We start from the raw sequence: 22,162 nt of genomic DNA, 5'->3' as shown, positions 1-22,162 counted from the left end.
CTGCCCTTCGTGCTATACTATAAATTACAGAGGCCTGAGTTTAGTAGTTCAGCCTGAAACATCTCATCAACTATTGGTATGAATAAAATTTCGTCCAGACATTAATGGTCCCCAGATAATGTCTCTGGGTGAATTTGGTGATCCTGTGGCTTTTCCTCTAGTGCCACCATAAGGTTGGCCTTTTTGGTTTTGAGTGAAATGTTCCAACTATTGGATGGACTGATGAATAAAATTTGGAAGAGACATTCATGGTCCCTAAAGAATGAATCTCTATGACTTAAGTGTTTCCTGACATTTCCCCTTAGATGTAAAATCATCCTCTGCAAAATGGGATGAATTTGCTACATTCTTTGTCAATCCTCTGTCTTCTCTAGAAATTGTTGGAAATGCTCAGTTATGATAGTCAACCTAAAGAAAAATGGGCAGTCATGTCAAAATTTGCAGTGATTTTGGACCTGGAACTTGAATCACAGAGTAAATCCTCCACCTGTTTTCTCAACCCTATCCCTAGTACACTTTTTAAAAATAGTTTTTATCATGTTATTAGCTCTGTCAGAAAGACAGCTGAAAACCAATTTATTTAATTTGGCTTTTAATTAATTCTTTCATTTTTTATTATTCTTACTGGTGTCTGTTTTCTCTTTTCATTTAGATATTGTATCATCTACTGCCTTTATTGTCTTGTTTAATTGCCCTTATATTTAAATGTACAATCTAATTTTTATTTTATTGCAAAGCACTGAGCTACATCTCTTTTATGAAAATGGTAAATAAATAAAGTCTATTATTATAATTAATATGTTATTCTGGTTTTATCAGAGAGGGGTGTTAGGTCTGATGATCATTCTGAGACTACAGGTTTATATTGTACTGTAATGACTGACTAAAACTGTCTAAAATCTTATTGTCATCACTGGATATGACAGGTTGAAAGTCATGTGAACAAAAGTCTAAACCTTGAAATTAAATATTTTGTCCCTCAATAAATTTAGAATATACCATTATGCAAGCCAGAAGACTGTAATAGATACATACATAAAATGTAGCTAAACATAAACCCAAATAAGATAAAATTGTTAATTAATACATGCAAAGTTACATTTACTTGAATTAAGTCAAACATAGTCTTGCATAGTCAGCACTAAATAATCCAATCCGTACTCTAAACAAGTCAGGCTATAAAATCACCATACTTACTGAGACATAGTTTTTGCAGTAAGTTTGATATGGAAAGATCTCTTTCCTCTAGCGAAGCAGTATTGTAGTCTTCAGCCGCGATATCATGGGATTACATGCAGGGAGTAATAATGCTGACTCACAACATTGCCTTAACGTATAATTAATCAGTTCAGCCTGTGTGGTGATACAACCTTTGTATCACCACACAGGCCTTCTAACTGTGTGAAAGCAAAGAAAAAGAGGAAATTGTTCAGTGTTTATATCTTTAACATCATATTTTTAAAATTACTGTTCTTACTTTAGTTTAAGAGATATGACCTTGCTGGTTTATAACATTAAAATCTCTTGGCAAACCAACACAAGGCTTTTATTATAGAGCCGCAACAGGAAGTGTTGATGTACACTCACAGATTAACGGCCAACTGCTACTTTCTTGTTGAATCCAAATTTGGACATCTGGCACATTTTGTTCAGATGTAGGCTTTCCGTCTTTGTGCACTTTTTGCAGTTTCAGTAAATATCAAACCTCCGACAGTCCGTCAAGATAAGTCCAAAGCTGTAATACGCTACTCATGATGTATGAAAAACCACTTGCTCCATGCCCACATCAAGGCTTTTGATCAAGTTGCTCCTGGTGCGATGTGGCATCACATGATTCTACATGGCAGAAATTTAGTGAGTGTGTTGCCCTGAATGGGGGAGAGATTGTGTGTATTTTTTACATATAGTTCTGTCGAGTATATGGGTTTGCAGTACTGAACGGTCTTAGCAGCGAGCGCATGCAACTATGGTTAGCCCCTAGGGCTAACTGCACTGCTAAACTGTATCACACACATTTTGTCACAGACAGTTTAGTAACACACAAAAGTTGAGAATATGGGAGAAGGTTAGAGCCTTTGTCAGTATCATACTTGGAGTACACGCATACGGCTATTGACTGGAGTCAGTACGTACCAGTGTGAATTTGGTTCATATTGATCTTATCAGAGAAACTTACTAGGAGAAAAGAGTCAGTCATTCATTTTTGGCAGGCAAAAAATCAAACAAACCACATTATATGAGAGATGACCACACAATTACCTCATTACTTTATACCTACAAGAGTAAGAACCCTACAGCCAATGTGCAAGAGGGGCTTGAGTATATGTTTATAAGGGTATGCAAATAACACGTTGACTGCATGTGTGTTTGTGTAGACTTAATAAATGTGGGCATCTGTGATATGATGTTAGCAGGTGTTTGCTTCCTGTGTTTGTTGGCAGGTTTGTTCAGCTGGCTTCCCAAAGGGCTTCATGTGACCTGGGGCATCTGTTGCCCCCTGCCCATTTTCTGCCCTTCAGCGCCCTCTTTTATCTATGCCAATGACCTGCTGCTACCACACACACACACACACACACACACACACACACACACACACACACACACTCACACACAAACTTTGAGGAGTTTGCTGTACACACATATACCTACACACTTAGACTAGTTTAGTTTTGAGTCGTGAAAAAAACAACAGATGTGGAGTCAAAAATGAGAGTACAATAGGTGCATATTTCAGGTGCACCATAAATACTAAATGTCTGAACTTTGGCATATCTGCATTCTGCATTTAAGGAGAAAAGGGGGAGGGGGGATGCTAATATTATATTCAGGCTTCTGTAGATCAGATAGAACTGGGTTTGGGTATACTTTTGTGGACGAAAATGAAAAAGAGAGGTGACAAGGGCAAGAGGAAGTGAAGAGGAGGTGAGAAGGGGCATTTAGCACAGCTGGGCCCAGTAGGGAGAGCTACTTATGTTGGCCTTGTAACTGTTTATTTGTATTCATGTTACAGCACAAAAATACTCACCTGCTTAATATGGGTAACATCAGATCGGGTGGGCTCGAGACAAAGTCATACAGTTAACAGAAACTTTAGGGACACGCATAAAGGATTAATGTGAGTTACTTAGGAGATCAGTATGAACTCCACAGACAGAGCACACATTTGTTTGAGGAGGTTGCTGTACAGGATCATCACCATTTATTAGAAAATAACCACCTACATTGTCTAACTTAATGTTAACCATGTTTAGCGTCTATGCTAACATTTGCTAACAAAGACTAAAGAAAAAGTACAGTTGAAATTGATGGAAATGTTCTTAATTTTCCATGTATTTTATCATTAACCAAAGTACTGAATAAATGTAGAAAATTATGTCTGCTGTGATGGTGCCTTTAGGCAGAATGTCAGGTGATGGCCAAAGTCTTTACCAAACTTCATGGCAATCAATCCAATAGTTATCAAGACATTTCATTCAAAAACAATAATGTCAAGGAGAAAACAGGGTATCACCAAAGTCTTTAGGAGTCATCTTTTGGGAATCTTGAATGTAAATGGTAAACGGCTGCATCCGTGTAAGGTTTTTCTCCAAAACACTTTACCACACGCACCTATGACATGAACCATGAACAACCGCAATTAGTGGACGACTCAACCTAGTTCTACAGCCCATACATTTGTACAAAATTTCATGGCAACTCGGCCAATAGTTGTTGAGCTATTTCAGTCAGGCCCAAAAGTGGTACACTGATTCACACTGCCATCCGAAGACCCACATCAGTGATTACACCAATGTAGTGAATTGCAATGTCTAAAAGTATTGGCTGTTCTGTTACTTTGCTGTCAAAGGTTTTCTTCGTGTCTGCTATGAAACTTATCAACATCTTATTATCTGTGCTATCAAACAAATAAATGTGTGTGACCAGCCTTTATACATGCACAGTAAATGAACTCAGTGCTACTTAGTACAAATATCAATTCAGAAGTTATAGTGACGCACCTCTATTCAAGGTGTCTTAGAGCTACTATGGGAATGACCAAGTGCAGATAATCAAATCATATATTACCATCACTATCACTAAAATCTGCTTTATGACAAACTTGGCATCTGGATATTGGAAACACCTTCATGCTTTTGTGCATTAAGTTTTGAAAGCCATCACTGAGCTGCCCACATGTACAGTGTTGTGTGTCCATATATATCTTCAGCCAGCTCCTTTGAACCCCCTAGACATACAGTAAGTCACCTATTCACCAGTCAGCGTTAAGAATAGCTATTCCCCAGGGTCGCTACTCAGCAGTGTTCAGAGCAGGTGGGGAGTTTGAAGGAAAAGAGATTAGCTATTTCTACTCTACAAAATGATTTATGCCCAGACTTTTATCAGGAAGCTTCTTCCCCCCCTGCAAAGATCATTTCCCCTGACTTCACCTCACAACGGGAACTATTTTAAGCGTTGGCTCATTAATACAGAGTGATTGGATTCATTGTTCTGCAATCCTGATGGATGTTCTCTGAAGTTTTCTCTCTCTCAACTCCCACCTCAATCCGCTCTTCAATCTTTGGGGTGAATTTCCTCCCAAGAATGCAGCCCCATTGTCTTCTGAAAGTTAGATAAATCAGTTGCCACTGCCTTTTGTCGCTTCAGTTCATTTAAATGAAATTGCATTAGCCTCACTCCATCAAACTATTCATAATGACAGCAGTTCTAGCTTAAATCTCCATAGACCTTTATACATTTTAACAACCATTGACGATATGCTCAGCTTAAGGTGTTACAATTTGTACTCCATTTCCACAGTGTATTCAAATATTTTCAGAGTGAGACATCACATACATTGACAAGCTTTATTTTATCAAGCTTACTCTGACTCTTTTTGTGAAAAGCATAATGTAGCCTACATAGCTACAGGTCAGTACTCACTCATTTGTTCATGCATTCCTCCATGTCAGACAGTTTTTATTAAAGTGGGAATCTGCAAGTGTCATAGGAGTGATTTTATCCTCTTGGTGCACTGTCCTCACTTAGAAAATGTGCCGCCCTCAGCATTAGTTTCTTAATATTGGTTCGTCCAACCATCTTCTTTTTCTGAAGCGTCAGTTTGTCCCACTTTTGTTGGCTGGTACATAGAAGTGCCAGCCAGTATAAAAGAAAAAAAAAAAACTTGTGTAGTCAACCGCTGTAAGGCGATCGAAAGGAAACTTCCCTGTAAAATGGCATTTTCTTTGTTCCATAGAAAACATGAAACTGTGACCTGTTACCCATTTGTTGAAGTTACAAGTAGAGACTGTATTATTCTTCAACACATTTATTGTCACTTTTTGTATTATGAGTGGTTTTAAAACGCATCCTGTACTCTGTATTCAAACAATCCTTCATGACTCATTCACACAGCATTGTATCAATTGTGTGGGCTATTTTTTAACTCCAGGATGGTTGACTTTGACAGCGGGGTTGTGTATAGATGGCTCTGCTTGAAATGGGCTCTATAGGAAAGAGCGTATTGCCACTCTGCCTGCTGTGTGTTCTGCTGCAGTAAGTCTGCTCTGGGGGCTATAGGAGGGTTGACTGCTATTTATACTGTACCTCCACTGCAGAGGCACTCCACTCCTCTCCCTATACACTCTTATTCAGAGAGGAGAGGAGAAGAGACAAGAGGAGATTTTGAAAAAAATGTTTATTCTGATATTCAGTGTTAAAGTGGCAATAGACACGTGTCCTTCTAGCATTTCCATGTGGTATTCATTTAGTTAATTTCACAACTGATCATTTTATAAAGGTCACCCCCAGAAAACATGTTATTTGTTTAGATCAAACAGTCAATGAATCATGTGTTTCATCAGTTGTTGGCTGTTAGCTGAATGATAGCAACATTGTGTTAGCTACTGCTATCACCCTGGCTCCAACAACAACGATAAGAATCCATATTTGAACCACAGACCCTGAGCTCAGTGCAATGATATAATCGTAAAACACCTGGTTGTATTAAGAAGTTGGCAGGTTTTTTTACTTGCTGATCCAGTAGAAATAATGCCAACTGAATGTTGCTTTTGAACCCTCTTAAGTCCCGGAGCTCTCTCCAAAGTCGGACCAGCCATAAGGGCAAAGCCCCGTGTGCCGCTGCATCAGTGCATAGGAACAACCCCCACTACAGTACAGAAATGCACCGCCTGTTTCATTTGAGAATTTTGAATTGAAACAAAACTAATTTTTTTTAATTCAAGAAAATAATGAAGAACAAATACATGTGTGTTTATCCAACTACACTGAACTGGCAAGTATGATGACTCTTCTTTTAGGTTTTTATCCTCACGCATGCAAGAACATTATGCGCATCGACATCTGTGTCAGCCCATATCTGTGTCACTTTCCAATACTGAATGCTTGGTTTCAACCATAATGAAGCTTTTAAGTAGAAGCATGAGAAGTGGACAGGATGTTAAGGACAGGGACCGGCAGGGAAATCAGCTGTCAGCAGCCAGATACTTCCGTTCTTCTCATTAATTACTTTTGGGGAAAGAGAGGTGGAGGCCAAATGAGTATTGATTGTGGTGGGCCAGTATAGGGCCGGTTTCACTGGCCTTTCCCACACGTCATTGCCTCTCCACATCCCCATTAAGTGAGAACAAGAGGGATCAGTGGCAAGCTGGGACCCTATTAAAGACAGGACCTTAGAGTGTCAGACAGGCTAGCTAGCACACAAACCTTCTCCACGTGACAGTAGACAACACTTTGTATCTGTCTGTCTGTCTTTCTTTTAATCCCTCTTCTACTGCTTTAGTGCAGATTGTCAATAAGAGGACAGAGGTTTAAATGTTAGAGGCTGTTTGCAAGTCAAAGACCATCCAGAGTCAAACTTTGTCTGACGGATTTCTTTAATTTGTCTCTTTTTTCTTTTGTAGTTACTTTCCCTACTTCTATTTTCTCAGTCTCTTCTCTCCTGCTCTTACTAAACGCTACAGAAATAGCTCCAGAGTTTCAGAAAGGTCTCATACCTTTTCTCTTTCTCTCACTCCCTCCCCATTCCCTGCTTTTGTTGCGTGACTGATGATTTTAATTACCTGTTAACTCCCTGTACTCAGCAGATACACATGATAAATGGTCCGGGTAGCTGTTGAAGCCACCATCTGGATGGGGCAAAGGAGTCTAAGGTGCTTTTCTCCACTGTCACACTAAAGACAGCCACCACAGCAGGGGAGGATTGCAGGTGTGCCAAGGGAGAACAAGAAACTGTCCCAGTTTAGATCCGGTTGACAGCTATTTAGTGTCATAGGGGTCACATCCATTTTTCCTTTCTGAGTCTGTAGGCAGCGACAATATGCTTCCAGAAAAAGAAGCCCTCGTCGCCACAGTGAGGAGAGAAATTGCTGTAGACGATGGCCAGCAAACTGCAGCACTTTATATGGAGATTGTATTGAAGGAGCTGGAGGAAGGAAAGTGAAGCTACCATTGGTACATAGTGGAAGAAGAAGAAGCATAAGCAGTAATTACCAAGGGATGCACAGGTTCCTCAAGCAAAGTGGAAGATGGACATGCAAAACCTGCACAGGAAATGGACATAAAAGTGAAGTAATTATCTGTCACCAATCGAACATGGTAGAAAAAGTTATGGATGTCAATTCAGAAGGAACTGGTCTTATACCTCAGTCACAATCAACCAAGTGACAAAGGGTCAGGCCCATGTTGGGAGTCTATGGGTCAACACCTCATCAGCATGACCATCTTGACCAGGGTTGGACATGGGCCAGAAGCTGCTCGGCTTTGGGGAACTGGTGTTATCACCAGGAATGAAAATTAATTAAATGCTACTGATGTTTAAATGTCATTTAACTGACCCACTAAAAAAAAAAAAAGACTAAGAGAGGGAGAAAGAAATAGAAAAGTGCACACGTGAGTGATCAAGAGAGAGGGAGTGAAACTCAAACTTTACTTTTCTTCATGCTATAGATTGTTCGATGTAATTCTCAGTGTAATTCTCAGGTTTATCAGTGATACTGCAGACTGAAGTCTGCTGACAGTGAGGAGAAGGTGACAGCTGTCTCTTATGAGTGGAGACTCTGCTGTCAGAAAGTGGTATGAGAGTTAGTCCTGGTTTTACAGAGTACACTGTAACAACCCTTTCAGAAATAATTGCTAAAATACGTGCCGCCTCAGTGTCGTTATAAAAGCTATCCTTGCTAGAGAGGTGCTAAAATACTTTTACATTAGATTCAGCATGTGATCAAAGAAACTGCAACAGCTTGATGATGTTTGAAGAATGTATATCAAGTAGTTAATTTTAGTGCATATGCGCTTTCTTGGCAAGAGTTTCTTGAGAATATGGATACCATTATATAAAGCTAGCTGAGCTGCATCTGAAGGTCAAAAATTTGCTGTTGTATTATTTGTAAAAACAGAATTTGTGCACAGTTTGCGCGGTTTGTAGTGAGTTAGTTTTGATCTATGTATTGAAGAAAGTGACTAACTGTATTTCCCAAATTGTGAAACTATCCCTCCAAACACACACACCTTGACTGTCTAACAAAAAGGCTGGGAGAGCAGCACAGTGCAATCCTCCAGTGGATAACACAGAGGCCAGTGCTAATTAGGCAACAATTTCAATTATACTGAGCTTGATTGAGTTGAGCAGATCAGTGACTTATTTGTGTCAGATTTCACATTAACTCTCTATAATTAGACTCAGACCCAACAGTTTATTTGACCGTTGTCAGGTCTCTGTGGTGTCTGTGCTTGGAGTTCGTGGCACAGAGCAGATGACCCAGAGTGCAATGGGAACGACCTCCAGCATTAATAAAGGGTAATGATGATCGTCCTCCAAGCAGACCCCGTGTCACTTGAATTCTGTCTCGCGGTTTGTAAAAACAACACACACAAAACCACATCCACACACATGTTCACACACTGACATTAGAGATTCTATAAATGTGACATTGCTCCAACTGATTACTTGAGTTCCCAGTGGTAATGCTGGAGACAACTTCAATTCATTCATTCATTCCCTTAGTCCCTGAAGCAACTATGAAATGCCTCTGAAGCACACCACACATTTGACAATGGCAGGCAGTGCATTCAGGCAAATTGAATATTTGTATGTTTTTATAGACAATGTGAACATGTATGTGTTTGCACCTGTAAATCTCTCATCCTATTCACCACTGAAGCCGCATGATGAAGGACCAATTTCTGTCAGCTTCAAGACAAACAGAACCAGACACCTAGAAAAGAGACAGACATATCAATATGACTGTTGTAAACAAGAGCACCTGTATTGTGTGTGTGTGTGTGTGTGTGTGTGTTTCTCTCTCACTCTATCTCTCTATCAGCGGTGAATCAGTGGAGTGTTAGGACATCGTTTAAGCTCTCACACAGCATCAATACTGGCTCTATTGATTTTTTTAAACAGTTAATGGAAGCCTTTAGGGCAGGAAAGCTAATTAAAATCATATGCAGGTCAAGCTCATTTAAAGACTCCCCATTAGTTTATGTTGAGCTTAACCGCGCTTGACTGGAAAATCCATCCATCGGGCATCGTAATTGACTGGTGTTTCTAATGGCTTTCCAATGCTCCTGCATCTCAGAGAAACAGAGTCGGTTCCTCTGGCAGATTTCATGCTGCAGCTCTAATAACCCACATACAGAATCATTAAAGATGGCTGCCGCGTGTCCTGTGTCCTCAGAGTATCTTGTCAGTGCCTGGTGATGTGTCTCGTACTCCTGTCTTTGGAGATAAACAATGCACACCCACTCTGCATACTGAGGCGGACATAATTTGTCATGAGTCTTCAGTGATTTTATGGATAAATAAGTCTATGCTTGGGCTGGAGAAGAGTTTCTCAAGGCTAAAGCTTTAGGAGAGGAGTGATGCTAACAATAAGATAACTATTACACATATCAACTCATGTAGATGAATTTTTACTAATCACAAATTCTGATCCTAAACTTATAGCAGTAATACAAACTGAATCACATCATTACATTACATCTGGACACAACTGATATTGATCATAAGGAAGCTATTTCAATGTGACCACCTTTTTATGAATTGCACTAAATAACTTGCATCTAGATAACAAAGGATTACATTCACAATGTGAGCTATAAAACCAGTCAGAGGTTAAATTAATCTAATGAGAAATAATTATCTGATAGCATGATCAGGTGCAAAAATCCAATCAAAAGTTTGCGTCCAACAGCGGCTCTCTTTTCAACACCTCGCAGTTAGGGCTCTAGTTGCAAGAATATATTGTATATATTTTTTCTAGAGATAAAGACATATATATATATATATATATATATATATATATATATATATATATACACACACAAAAAAGATAGCTCAATCAGAAAGAATGTGGCCTTTGTTTGATCACTCTGGGAGAGTATTTTTGAGTCTGTCTTGACGTGTTATGTGTTCCCTTGTTTGTTTGCACAACTTGTGCGAGTGTGCATTCTGCAGTGCCTTGCGGTGGGAGGTTGATTTGAATCTGTGAATCAGAGGGAGATTGTATTCAGGCTTTTTTTATTGTTCTCTATCAGGGGCCAATATGCTAACAGCAGATGCCAACCGTCTTGCTGTGTCTTAGTTTGATGCCTCCACTGTGTGACTCTAGCCACAAACCACGCCGCTCTACCGCCACTGTTTTACCAAGCTGGCACAAGCAGAGCAAGAAACCTTGCAACATCGTAGCTTCAGCAGAGTGGTTCATTAGCCAGAGTTAGATCAGATAAAAATCCCCCTGAGATGAATTTTCTCTCACACTGAGGACAGAAGCAGCAGAGGATACGAGCACGCTCTGAGTAAAATGGCCATATGAGGGGCTATATTTAATAATATCACCTAATAAGATGTCAGTAGCTTTGGCTTATTGTGTTGCTCGAAAAGCAAGGCTGTATTTTCTACTCCAGCTGCTCCATATTCTCTTTTTAAGATCAAAATGTGCGCACGCACACACACACACACACACACATACACACTCATATAAACCCCAACATACACATGTATGCTTACACGCACACCATGCCCTTTGAGCTTACTGATTATGCAAATATTATTAGCCATTTTCACTCACGCATGATATTACGTTGTTCTATTTTCGCTAACATTTCAGACAACCTACCAAATTTTAAATGGCTATTAAGGTATCAGTTATTAAGGAGAAGCCAAGCATTAAAATGCATTTAACGTAAAAGCGGCTGTTGCTGTAAACCAGATGCCGCACAGTGCACCTCACCCTTCTAGTCCTATTTCATCGGTCACCAAGTTTTGATCCAGTTAAATTTACTGACCTGCGTTACTGGCTGCTTGATTAACTGCGCCTAAAAGTCATTTGTAATCACAGTCACTATTAGTTCATCAAGTAAATAACGGCCAACATTTTTGTGAAGTAATATCAGAGTTCTTGTCACTTTCACAAACACATATCCACATTTTGGAGGATAATACCATGCAATACAATACAATCAAAAAGCCACTTGAGAGGATTTGAATTTGATTTCTACCCTTTTAAAACCACAGCACCATCTGCATTTTATTTAATTTAATTTATTTTTTGCATACTTACCTCTTTGTAGCTTAACCATCATCCACTGCTCTTTTTCTGCTAAACCCTGTTTAAACGTAGATGAAGGACAGTATCCTTCTGTCACAAAGCTTTTCCTAAACAGTGAAGACTCAACCTGCTCAATACAAAACTGTGTCCTTCATGTTTGAGAACACCAACAATACTGAGCACTTAATATACTGAGACTTCGTTTATTCCCACACTGAGTGAGGATGGAAATTTGGAGATGTTCTGAAAAGGAAGGAGCAGAGGACACATTAAAATTTAAAAACATGTAAACAGATAAAGCCAACAACAGATGAAGAGTTAATGGTCAAATGGTGACAGCGGCTGAGGAAAAGAGAGAACAAGTAGGAGTGGGATGACAGGAACAGAGATGTTCACTTTCACCTCCTTTTATTAGATTAGTAGCTGTAGGTCTCTCAGCACCTGGCTAACAAGCTCAAACCCCAGACAGCCCACATCTCTCATCTCATCTAACACCTGACCACTGACCCCTAACCTTAACCTCCCTAACACCCTAACCCACAAACCTTAAGCCCCCAAACTGATCCCTCGTTCTTTTCCCTGCGCACAAAGCTCCCAGGCCCAAACACCCGACCTCAGGTGAGAACTGCAAACAGCTTCCCCAGACACACTGCTGAGGAATAAATGAAAAACAAACTAGTCAGTAGTCAGTGGCATTGTTTCACTTTGAATACACATGAGAAAAGCAGGCCTACATTTAATAGCCACATAATGAGTCAGCTCTGTAACATTAGACAATATAATATATAATAATGACTCTCATGGCAGTTACATCTGCTGACCTCTCTTGGGAACTCAGTGCAATTATTTACACAGCAGAAATTCACAGAGCAAAGCTAATGCAACTCAGTCCAAGAAAAGATAGCTCCCTCAACTTATTTTCAATTTAAACCAGAACATCTTATAGGGGAGTGAATGCTTTTCACAGTGATTTTGAAATAGAGTAATTGAGAGTGAGCATGGATGTGTGATAATTATTGCTGACAAGGTGGGCAGGTGTTGATGTGAGTATTTCATTCACGTGTGTGTATGTGTGTGTGTGTGTGTGTGTGTGTGTGTGTGTGTGTGTATGCACATGCACACTTGTTGATAGTCACCGGTTCTCCTCATTCTGTATTCAGTGCACATTTTTATCAAACTGAGTGCTCGCTGGGGTCAGCTGGTTCTGTCTAGATCAACAACACTAAGAGTCTACTGCCAGGCTCTGTGAGGCTGTGCTCAGGCTTAATGGCAGCTAAATGTTAACATCAGCATGCATTTAACTATGAAGGTTACCATGCTGCGGGTTGGATATGGTCATCTGCTAACACTTGTCAATTGGCACAAACTATCCCTGACACCGATGGGAAGGTCATTTACAGGTATTTGGTGATGAAAGTATTGGCCATTAAAGGAGAAATACGCTGCATTTACTCACATCAAGGTGATGCATTACAATTTAATTCCATGTGATCCATTATTCATGGATGTTGTCAATAGTTGAGAACCAGGGTTTAAATAGGTTACAGGCCTCAAGTAAAACCATCTCATTAACTTCTTAACCTTCAATCACATATACAGTAAATATGCTGTTTTGCTCTTCAGTGATTCTTTAAGTAATAACAACATTTGTATCATTTTAAGACATGAAGTGAAAAGTTATACCTGGATATCTTGCTTATAACTTCATGCATGTTTTTTTGTTGATTCTTCAATTAAAGTCTGTTGAAAAGCAGTTAGCAGTACACATTAATTGGAGGGGAATGGTGCATTCATGTGAAAAAGTTTGCTTGTTAATTAAATTCAGTATTACAGCTGATTCTTCTCCATGTGGTGTCAATATCTAACCTCATGAATTTTATTGAATATGCTCAATACTCACTAAAGATGGCTGGAGTAACTGATTCACGTGGCTAGAGTCAAGACACTGAAGCTGACATCTGTATGTTGTGTTTTCACACCAGGGCCGTCTGTGGTTGGGACGCTGAAGAAGGACTGGGCCTCTCCGAACAGCATCGCTCTCTCCTGGCAGCAACCCGAACAGACAGCGCTGCCCATCCTAGACTACGAGATCAAATATTATGAGAAGGTACAGTGACTCCTGCTTATGCTCAAGTCCAGTCTTAAACTGCAGGGCTTTACCAAGGTGTAGACGCATATGTTGGCTGAACAAACTATAATATTTGTTTTTGATCAAGGAGGATTTGTAGCAATGAATTCAGCCATGGTTTTGATATTTCAAGAGGAAAACTCGTGCAAGTGTTTAAAATCCTTAGAGGTATTTCATTCATCGTCTCCTCAGACGGATGAATCAATGAATTAACAGATGTTTCCAGGTCTTTGTTGTTAAACAGGAAAATTTGGCTGCAGACCAAAAGATTTTCATGGCACAGTGATGTAGATTAAACAAGCATATAAAATACTGTTGACCTGGGATTATATCCTTCTATCCTACATACTCATTATGTTGTCTGAATCAAGGGAAGTAGTGAGTCAAAAAGTAAGTTAATGCTTTTGACCTCAGTGTCAGTGGAGATTGTTTGTGCAGCCAAATAAGGACTGTGTCATACAGGTCTTCAATTTATAATTTTACAGTATAGTTATTGTTCGATAGGTACATTTGTAGATATACTGTACAGTTTCAATACTGATTATCAATTTAAAGTTGTTATTGTTGTTTGGAGTATAAAAACTGTGTGAGCAGTTTTTTTTCCTGGAGTTTAATGGTTCCAAAGCACAAATCCAGTCTGCAGGTACTGTCCTCTCTCTGCAGACAATGGTATCTATGCAGTAGGACTACAGTAGTTTGAGCTCTCACTCACTTGTAGACAGTCCTAATTATTGGTTCTGCAATCTGCAGCTGCCATAGTGAAAGAGAAGTTAATTACACACATATTGTGAGTCCAAATTGGAGGAAAGATGCAGCGCACCTTCCACGCAGGTAAACGTGGTCGTCAATGACAAGATCATTTTTGGTCAACACATGTTCTGAATTGCTGATATTAGTTTGATCGTCTTCCACTCTCCCCCACAGGAACATGAGCAGCTGAGCTACTCGTCTACTCGCACCAAGGCTCCCAGTGTGATCATCTCAGGTTTAAAGCCAGCGACTTGGTACGTCTTCAGTGTTCGTACCCGCACGCCAGCTGGATACAGTTCCTACTCGCCTAAATATGAATACAAAACTACAGGAGACTGTAAGTACCTGAGACCATCTACAGATCTTGTTTGTCGTGGGGATACATCTCTCTACTGTATGAGTGAATGTGTGTATTTGTACTTCTGCTGATGGCAGTGTTTTGTGAGCAAATAAACAAGATAAGGAAAATCTTCAAGTATTTTGCTGCACCTCACCCCTGCAAACATCTAAAATGAGATCAGGACTTTGGTTTGGAGTTAAGATCATTAGGTGTACATTAGGGTAAAGGGCAAAAGAGTAGTTTTGTCTGTGCGATGGTGACTTTTGAAGGTGAAGTATACAGAAAGCATGTGATGGCAGCAAAGAAAAACATCCTACTCTTACTGTCAGATTGGGATGAGAATGATGAAAAAGGGTCAGCCATCCATTTTTAGTGCACTTTGCATGAACAGAGCTCTCGCAGTCTAAAATCCATCAACAAACTGATGGGCTGTATCGAGGCCAGTTAAGACCTTTTCTATTGCATGACAATAATAATTTGTCATTTAAGTTGAGTAAGTGTGGTATACTCTCACACCAAAGTTTCACCTTCAACTTTTGAGTCAGGTGCAAGGGAATTAACCGTGAATGAAATCAATTACATGCCCTAAACATTATTAACATGCATGTCATTGTGTGTGTTTTGCTCATCTTCAAGACAGCCAGTATGAAAGGCACCACAGCAAATAATAAACCTGGATTTGAGCCCACAAGCAGGAGCACCAACAATATGATTCCAACCAGCAACTTTCTGAAAAGATCCTGGAAAATGTGTCCGTGCAGCCACAAAATCAAACACATCACACCTCCACTGTAGATTTAATCAAAGTGAATAGAGCTCAAATGTGGGTGCTGTCTTCAGCTCACCACAACATCATCTACCTACATTACTGCTGATTCTTTTCCAACCCATACCATAGTCCTTTTGATTTCAGAATGTGTTGTTGTTACACTACAGACGACCTGTGGCTCCACTTTACCGTAGTGTGTATATAATGTATGAAAGTTAATGTGGGACCTGGCGATGTGCCTGGTTATACAGTTAAAATTGTAGATTGATTTGATATGCAGAAACATGTGCACTATGGTGCTGAAGCATAATATTTCACTGTCAAACACATTTTGCAAGAAGCTACCAAATTCACATCATTGGATTTTTTAAGAATGTGAAATATTTGTGATTGCTATGGTTTAAAATATGGAACGACATCAGCACGGTCCCTTCTATTGCGTCGTTATTGAAATGCCTTCTTAATGTTTTTACATAATTATCTGTTTTCAGATTTTCTTTAAAATATTTTCTCTATGCTTGTTGCAGACATATTTTCTGTCCCTTTAAATTAAATTTAAAATTTCTATGTTTTTAAGGAAACGACTGAACTGTAGTTGAACATTAAAGTAACATTAGCTTAGCTTAAGCACTTTCAGGGGCAGTTTTTCTATCGCTCAACACCAACTAGTCTGGTGTTGAGCAATCACGAGCTAAGTTAACTATATTTTCAGTACAAACCTGTTTTCCAGTTTGAAAATAATTCAATTCAATCCAATTAGTTGTTAAAGAAGATTAGAAGCCCTTGTAAATCTAATGTATATATAATAGCACCACCACTTAATTTTATTCATTAACATTTGCTCTCATAGTGTAGGATTTTCTCTGCAGTATCAGTTTCACATGGGTTGCAGTAACAAAACCCTGAAAGGTCAGGATATCCGTAGCAATAGCGATTGAAAATTGAGTACAATCAACAAGGGAGTCTGACAATACAGTCTTGATGCTCAGCGTATTTTGAATCAGTGTTTTTTTTAGTGTGTGTGAGTAGTAGCTTTATTGCAAGCCTACTCATAAAATACAAAGGTCCAGCTGCCCTTTTATGTCAGGTCAGGTATTGTTGAGAGGTGATTTGGCTTCACAGTGGCCCTCTCCTTTCCAAAGCTGCAGAGCTTTGCTTTATCTGTGGATCAGACACTGCTTGGCCAAGCCTTTGTACTGCCTGGCCTTTTATCTGAAAGAGAAAGCAGATTTGGCCCCTGTCGCTCTCTCCCTCTCCGTCAGTCTGTCTGTCCACCTGTCAGTCAGTCCCATGCGTTCATTTTTCCAACCGTCTGTGTATCTGTCCATCACTTCTTCCTCTCTTTCTTTCTCTCTCTCTCTCTCTCTCTCTCCTGTTTGTCTTTATCTCTCCTCTGTCATTCATTTCCTCATCCCTCACTTTGCATTCCTCCTCCTGTTCTCTGTCACCCTTCTCTCTCTCTCCACACACACACACACACACACACACACAAACACACACACACACACACACACACACATCCAGCACATCTGCTTAGTTAGTGATGTGTGTGAATGTGTGAAGCTGATGGCAGGGAGAAATGACTTGTGTGATCTGGCCACCGCCACTTTCACTCTCCCTCCTGCTGAGTGATCTGTAATTACTTCTATCCAGCCACACAACACACACTCGCGCATACACACACGCACATCTCCCCCCACACACATACTGTACAGTATAAACCCACATGCGCCTCATTCATTGGGCCAGCGACCACGCACCCTGATCTTCAATTCATATTCATTAAGCACAAAATATTATAGAAATAAGCTTGGTAATAGCAATCATCTTTCAATTATCTGGGATTCGTTAGCCTTGTGACAAGACACAGAAAAGGGAAAATCATGAATATCAAATGGGACCAATTTAACCAAATGATCATGGACTAAATCACAATTTCATGAATGAATAATATTAATTAAACAGAAGCAGGCATATGAATCATTCCAGTACGAAAGCTGACGGAGGGTTTTTTGCATGACAAAGAGCTGATCAAACATCTTTCTGTGATATCTGCCTATCAAGAGAGCGCACATGGTCTGTGTCTGGTGCACTGCTGGAGAGGAATGTTTAAAATGATGCTGAATGAAAATTTTTCTCTTTCTTCTCATCTCATTTCTTCTCATCTCATTTCCCTCTTTTTCTTTCCTCACCACTTTTATCAACCTTATACCTGCTCTTTACATTCAACTTCTCATACTTTCCATTGCACCCTCTGGTCTCTCTTCTTCTTTGCCTTTTCCCTTCCCCCGCATCTTCCTCCTGTCATCCCAATTTCTTTCTGACCATCGCCTATTTCTCCGCCACCATCAGCATCGGACATGGCTTCTGATCAAGGCCAGGTGTTGGTCATCGTCACAGCAGCGGTTGGTGGCTTTACCCTCCTCGTCATCCTCACCCTCTTCCTCCTCATCACTGGAAGGTAAGATGGCTGCACTTCCATTTGTGCACCATGAATATTTCACTGTGTGGTTTGAACTGATCTACCATCTTGCCAATATATTAAGCTGAAACTTAACTTTAAAAATCAGCCAGTCAGTGATGCCAACTGTGGGTTGAGTTTTTCTGTGATGTCCCATGATGGCCTAAAATGAGGCTTCTACATCCTGACAAGAACAGAGAGAAATACTGAACACTGGCAGCTCGATTAAAAAAAAAAAAAAAAAAAAATGTTCCAACCTCAGTCAGTTTTTATTCATTTCAGACTTTGACAGACTTTGCTGTGTTTTTTACTTGTGATAAATAAATTATAAAAATATCTGAGTGACACCCCATGTGTCATTTTTGAGGGAATGGACAAATAATGACCTTATAATGACCTTTTCTCATTTTATTTGAAGGACCACTATAATACATCCAGCCATACATTTTAAATATATGGCTGATTAGACCTCTCCAGCACAGCTTGGGTATACACAGCAGTTTTCTTTCACTCGCTCTCTTAGTTGCACCTGCCAGGGCAGAGCAATTTCTAAGTCTTAGCAGTCTGAGGTGTTTTGTTAACCTAAGGTAATTTTCTGTCTTAGCTCAGCCACCTTTAGCCAGGGAAGAGGTCTAATCAGCCAGAATAACTCCATAACCTTTGTGGGTGTGCTGGGCCTTAATTGGTCTGAATGTCCCCAAGATGTCAGCGAAGTTCAACTAAATACACTTTGTGTGAACAAGACCAACTCAAAATATGGATAGAACAAGACTCAGGCGACATAGTTAGAAAAATGAGGAGCATTTCACTTCTTGTGAAAGTCAACTTTGACCAACTTCAGAAGCAAATAACTTCTTCTCCTTGGCTTGCTCCACTTGCCTCAAATGATCTGTCGCCTCTACACCTGTGTTTTTCCTGCTGAGTCAATCGTTACAGATATTTCAGTGAAAAAAAGCCATTTTGTTTGGTGCAACAACTTCATGTTCCTTCCAAAAACTCCTCCAAACTAGATGAGTATATACTGTAGGTTGCTTGCCCCTAACCTCGGATACGACCCAAAAGGGAAACAGGCGTACCAGACCTTCATTAGGCACAAAAACTATTTGGTTAGGTTTAAAAAAAGATTGTACTTTGGGTTAATATAAGTAATAATAATAATATAAGTACTTGCTCAAGGTTAGAGGACCTTCGTTGTTACAATAACAAAAATCTGGTTAAGGTTGTGGTAAGATCGTGGATGAAAGAAATACTGTTGATTATCATTTTCACACAACAACCAGCGCTCTCCTGTGTGAAACTGCTGCTTTTGTCACCCCAACCTCCTCCTAAGATGGTCACTCTTTATTTATATTTATCATCTGACTTCCTCCTTTTGCTACCACCATAATTACTACGGCTGCTAGAGGTCACCTAATAATAACACGTAACTGTGGGTCATACTAGGGAGCTTGTTTTTTTTCCACGAGGACAGTCTCATTCCTTCCTGCATCGACCATATAAGCTTCATACTCCTTGGCTGGGTGTTCATTATTTCCTCTAGGGCATTGGCACAAACCCTTCCACTACAGAACACCGTATTACATTTTGCTTCAACAATTGCCTTTGGACTCAGGACATCATTAATAGCTAGAGATGGGAAGTGTGTTGAGGAAGTGCAGCCTGGTATGAGGTTTGCACAGGTGTCATATTTGGATCTGTGAACTCATAGAAATGTTGAGAGCATAAATGAGTGTGTATGAAAGTTTTAGTGTTACATTTAGACTCAAAATAATTCATCATTTTACCCTAAACAAGCCACAAGTACACAGACACAATGTTTATGTATAATGGAGGAGGTTGACACACATTAACAGAAATATTCAGAGACTCAAAGCAAGATAGATTAGCATAAATTGAAAGATTCAAAGCAACAGTCTGCCCTGACACTGAAGACACACACTCAAAACACATGCCCACATAGACCCGCGCGCGCATGCACACACACACACACACACACACGCGCACGCACACACACACACACACACACACACACACACACACACACACAGCCCGTCTGTTTTTGTGTTCCTAGATGTGTGTGTAGGTGTTTGACTCTGCAAGAAAGAAATCAACAACATGGGGGCAAGAAAGAGATTAGACTTTGCTTTAGAAGTGTGCAGTTTGAAAACTAAATAATTTGACATTTCACCATGAAGATACTGAATAGAAACTAAGTGGAGCTGCTCACAAGCACAAACAGAAATATTCAGCACCACAAATCCATCGACTGTTTCACAGAATACACATCCTGTTCTTTTAGCAATTTACGAGGTCATGTGTTGAAATGTAGAGAATAACGCAACTATCATCACTATGATAACCTGTTAAGACAATAATATAAATGTATGGTTGAATTCAGCAATAGAATGGACTCTGAGCACAATGCTGATGCTTCAGGTTTTTCTCTTTTGGTGACATATATGGTAAAACACAACATTTAGAAAATATGTTCATAGTATGTGTCCTTTCATCCCTAGATCTTTGAAAGGACATTTTGAAAATTGTATTTGGGTTTATAGAATCATTTGTCATTTTGGCAAGTACCAAAGGTAGAAAACACACTCAAGAAATATAGCCTTGTTAAAGATGAGGTGGGAGACAAGCTCCATAGCTGCGTGCGATAGTCTGAAACTCCAGTCAGTCAAGCCCAGACACTTTCAATATCTCTTTTTCAGATGGTGACATTCTTAATCTTAATATTTTATACATTCTAATACAAGTAAGACTCACATTATTGCGATTATTACAGACAGCACAGTGTCTGTGGAAGAAATATCTTTCATTCAAGGTTTTCTCAGTCACATCAACACAGTTTGAAGGACACATTTTCCATTTTGTTTCTCTATCAGCTCCACGAGGAAGTGGACACATTATTATCAAACAGTCAAGCCAGTGTGAAGCAGAGTTTGCCCGTCGTGTTGGGCGCACTCCACATATCAGCAGTCAACTGAGATCTTTAGGCATTTGAGGGAGTACTGCAGATATGATTAGTGTGCTTGATTGCACATTCTGCTGAGTTTACTAGGGTACACATGATTTGCAAAGGTCAGATTTGCATAAAAATTCTCTCTCTCTCTGAAAACGTGTGCAAACATTGCAGGTGTATTTAAAAGAAATGATCTTTATTTGACAGAAATAATGCATGTCAGAGAGTGTGATGATAGATTATAGAAAAGATTGTGATAAAGCGAACACCAAAAATGACTGATATCCTAAAAATATGGATCCATTTGCCATTTGCTAGAGAACAAACCTAAAAATGAAGAAGAATGAGGTTCAACAAAACATATAGGAAGACATGTCAGTCAACCCTGGTTTGGACACATCCTTACAGTCCTGATATAACAAAATGAATGAAAACGTGTGTTGGGTTTACAGTTTCTTTTTGTTTTTTTCAGATTAGGTGAAAACCAGACACTGTATGTGAACACTCAAGGGGACCCAACAGCGCTTTGTGTGAATATTTACAACAACTAGGTAACATGATGAAACTCCATGTTTGAATGGGACTTGACACAAGACTTGCCCTTGGCAGAACAGTGGTCTAAAAGCTTGTGTGGAACTGAAGCCGTTTACATACCGCTGAGAGCTTTGAGTTTTGATACGCAGTTTTAAATTATGTTGTTTTAAATTTAATCTGAAGGACTATGGAATGAGTAGCCTTCAGTAATGGATGCATGCTGGTACACTTGATATTTATTGACTGTTATTTCCTAAAGCCCTGGTTATATTTACATTTACATACATTTAACGTGATGTCATAGGATTACGATTAAATAGCTTTTTGCGAGTCATTTAGCGCCATGCAGTCCCTTGTGTCATTTAACACCATTTTGGCTGGGGTTAGGGGAAGTGTAAGGGAGAGTTTTAGAGGTTAGTCAGTAGAGAAATGCAAAAAAAAATGCATTGTGACAACACACAAAATGGCTTAGGTAATTGTTGTTTTATCCATATGCCATTTGGTGAGACAAGATTACACAGCAAAATAAATAGAGCTTTTTCCTGACATACTACACAGTAGGACTGACTAGAGCTCGTTGCCAGCTGGTTAGCATGTTAGCTCTTAGTTCACCCACTATCCCTACGAGTGTTCCCTATGTCTGCAAGCTTCTATCACCTCTGTGTCTTA

At 39.6% G+C, this 22,162-nt stretch overlaps 1 protein-coding gene across 1 annotated transcript in view; it reads left to right on the top strand.

Annotated features, from left to right (window-relative positions):
* Positions 1-22,162, top strand: part of LOC111662732 (ephrin type-A receptor 6-like) — a 167,389-nt gene that overhangs the window by 119,928 nt on the left and 25,299 nt on the right. Inside the window, exons 6-8 of the mRNA XM_023416690.2 lie at positions 13,529-13,653; positions 14,599-14,761; positions 17,886-17,994. Coding sequence (XP_023272458.1) covers positions 13,529-13,653; positions 14,599-14,761; positions 17,886-17,994 — 397 coding nt within the window. The remainder of the gene's footprint in view (positions 1-13,528; positions 13,654-14,598; positions 14,762-17,885; positions 17,995-22,162) is intronic.

This window comes from Seriola lalandi, unplaced genomic scaffold (assembly GCF_002814215.2).
Source record: "Seriola lalandi dorsalis isolate HSWRI2012SDOR001 ecotype SW California unplaced genomic scaffold, Sedor1 jcf7180002054568, whole genome shotgun sequence".
NCBI classification, from domain to species: Eukaryota; Metazoa; Chordata; class Actinopteri; order Carangiformes; family Carangidae; genus Seriola; species Seriola lalandi.
Note: the sequence above shows the minus strand (reverse complement) of the source record. Positions and strands in the feature narration are given on the sequence as shown.